The 3,292-nt window shown below is 39.8% G+C and overlaps 1 protein-coding gene across 1 annotated transcript in view; it reads left to right on the top strand.

Moving 5' to 3' along the window:
• The first annotated feature begins 1,710 nt into the window (after positions 1 to 1,710).
• The window catches only part of LOC129091447 (interleukin-1 receptor accessory protein-like), a 30,067-nt gene continuing 28,485 nt past the window's right edge, over positions 1,711 to 3,292 (top strand). The window contains 1 exon segment of the mRNA XM_054599071.1: positions 1,711 to 1,810. Within this exon segment, the coding sequence (XP_054455046.1) occupies positions 1,711 to 1,810 (100 nt within the window).

The following is a 3,292-nucleotide window of genomic DNA, read 5'->3' on the forward strand; positions in this document are numbered from 1 at the left end:
AACCTTGTAAAAGTCAGACACGAGGTGTTTGAGGGAACTCGTTTTTACAGATGGATTATCTTTTAGTTTTTTTATTTAAACGAGGATTCAAAGAACGAAGTTATGATTTAGTCATTTAAAGGAATATTCTTTGATTTTATTCTTTTGTCCAAAAATAACTGAGATTAAAAGAAAACAACATACAACCTACAAAACAAATCATTTGTAATTAATTATAATTTATTGATTGTGATTTATTATTTAATTATTAGTTAGATTTTTCAATTTTTCCTCTTTTGTTTTGTTTTAAATATCTAAATAATTAAGATGAAAAATTCAGGAGGTGTAACTTTGATATCAAATTTTAAAACATTTAATACCAAAAAAATTAATAATTGTTGGGAAATAATCAAATCATTTGTTGAAATTGAAGCCATTGTAGTATTTTAAGGAAATACAGAAATTGAAAATATGATTTTGATTTATTTCTGACAAGCCGTCAACAAAAACACCAAAGCTTTGTGTTTGTGCGCGTAAAGTTTTGTGCTTTGAACCGTCGTTGTGTAATCTCTAATTTGAGCACAAATATTATTTTCTACACAAACGAGCAGAAATTTCAGAAGCACAAACTCTCATTGAGGCGTATTGATTAACACCAAAAAGACCACGAGGATTTTGATTTATTGATCATAAAAATGGGAATTACATAAATGTTCGTCCATCTTGTGTTTACGGTGATTCTGGTGTCACCTGAAGGCATCGTCCTGTAGCCCGTGTTCTTAGAGGTAGGCCTCTCAGAGACCAGGCGCTCCACTCGGAGGATTCAAATCAGATTTAACGTCTTAATAACTTCATAAATAAAAACTCTTCATAACTTTCTGATTTCATGAATTCTTCGAGTCGACCGGCTCCTCTCTCACTGAAACTTTATCCAAAAACCCAACGCATAATGATGATGTCATTACCGAGCGCCGGAGGCTCTGGTTGGTCGCCATGTTGGAACGTCTTTCTTTGTGTTTGCTGATGTTTGCACCTTTTTCTGACTCACCTTCATATAACGCTTCATATACTAGAAAAAAAGTCATCGCAAAAATACGAAGCAGGATGAAAAAAGATTATGAAAAATAAAAAAGAACGAAATGAAAGATTCTGTGTCCGACTCGTTTTTTAGTCCTGTTGGTTTGGATGTTTTTAACCTTAAAGGGACAGTGAGGACCTTTCATCTGGTCCTGATCCAGTCTCAGTTTAGTCCTGATCCTCTATATGATCCTGATCCAGTCTCAGTTTAGTCCTGATCCTCTATCTGGTCCTGATCCAGTCTCAGTTTAGTCCTGATCCTCTGATCCAGTCTCAGTTTAGTCCTGATCCTCTATATGATCCTGATCCAGTCTCAGTTTAGTCCTGATCCTCTATCTGGTCCTGATCCAGTCTCAGTGTAGTCCTGATCCTCTATAGACCTCCATCAGTAAACAGACCATCAGAGAGAAGATGGTCTGTTTCTATAAAGTTATTCTTAAAGCTCGTCATCGGAGCCACCGGGTCGGATTCTGGAGAAACCAGATGAAATCATGAAGGTTCACCAGAAACTCCTTCAGCTCAGACTCCAGCAGAGTCCAGCAGAGACCAGCAGAGACCAGCAGAGACCAGTCCACCTGGGTCGAAACTCCAGAGCTTCTCCTCTCTGGGAGAACCAGGCCGTATTACTGGACAGGAGAACCAGAACCAGGACTTATGGGGTCCGACTGTCAGACCTGCTGCAGTAAAGAGGTTTGGTCTGGTGCTCAGCTGCAGTACCACGTTAGTCCACAGGGGGCGCCAGAACCAACACAAAGTAAAAGATCCCTGTAGCAGCTTTAAATCATAAACTCACCTTGTTTTCTCTAAACTATGACACTTGGACACAAATCTTTTTCTGACTCAACATTTCTAATGTCATGATTCAGTCTGAAGTAAACGTTGTTTCACTCCAGAAGAATCATTCAGATCCTAATGACTCTTTGTAAAGCAACAGAACTATTAAAGATCAGTCCGACTCGTTCAGGACGGAGTGATTCCTTCGTAGCATAAAAGACCGTCAGACTGAAGGGTTGAACTCACGTCATTAAAGTTTTAGGATCTTTTATTATTCAGCGTTCAGACTAACTAGTCTTTTCCTTTTGTGTTAACATTTAATTCAATAAAGTTTGGGTTTATTTAAAGACCAAAAAAGTGCCTTAAATGAAATAAACATAGTGAACAAAACGATGAAGAACATGTATTTAAAATAATGAATGTTTCCTGGTCACCTGGTTCTTTTCTTTGACTCTCTTCTGTTACCTTCTGTGTCAATTTCAAAATAAAATACCGTTTGTAGAATCAAACTGCTCTTTGTGTTTAAAGGAAAACCTGCAGACAGACTAAAGAGAGAGTGAGATATTCAGACACTGGTTTCAGTCTGAAGTGTTTAGTGGTTTCTTAAAAGCTCTCTGTTATTCCTGAAGCCAAGTGAAAAACACAAAGTGGGCCGACGGGCTAAAAGCAGTATAAATACTCTCTGCTGTGGTATAAATACTCTCTGCTGTGGTATAAATACTCTCTGCGGCTGGTTTGCACTTTACAGACGACTCCGGCTAATGCACCGACGTCTTAAGAGCTTCATCCAACTTTAACGAGGCAGCGACACGAAAACACGACTCCTCTGCTGCAGAACGACGCCGGAACCCTCAGCTGACATCAAAACAACAAGAAGAGCTGCGAGAACGAGGAGAGGACGACCCGTCTTTGTTCTGGTCGTCATGGAAACCTGGAGCAGCCTCTGGAACAACCGAACGGACAAACTGAACCGATTCAGCATCACTGGATCGGTTTAAAGAGACAAAGGAGATGTTTTAATGTAGATTAAGACCGACTGGTATCAACCAAACAGCTTCACAGACTTCATCTCTGCAGCTGCTTCACAGTACAAGACCCTTGATTACTCCATGGTCTGCTATGTTGAGTTTCCTGGTAGGAGGAGGGCTTTTGCTTTTACTGTGAAGCAGCTTCAGGGCTTTTACTGTGAAGCAGCTTCAGGACTTTTACTGTGAAGCAGCTTCAGGACTTTTATTGTGAAGCAGCTTCAGGTCTCAGGGCTACTGTGAAGCAGCTTCAGGGCTTTTATTGTGAAGCAAGCAGCTTCAGGGAAGCAGCTTCAGGACTTTTATTGTGAAGCAGCTTCAGGACTTTTATTGTGAAGCAGCTTCAGGACTTTTATTGTGAAGCAGCTTCAGGACTTTTACTGTGAAGCAGCTTCAGGACTTTTACTGTGAAGCAGCTTCAGGACTTTTACTGTGAA

Source organism: Anoplopoma fimbria, chromosome 1 (assembly GCF_027596085.1).
Source record: "Anoplopoma fimbria isolate UVic2021 breed Golden Eagle Sablefish chromosome 1, Afim_UVic_2022, whole genome shotgun sequence".
Classification (NCBI taxonomy): domain Eukaryota; kingdom Metazoa; phylum Chordata; class Actinopteri; order Perciformes; family Anoplopomatidae; genus Anoplopoma; species Anoplopoma fimbria.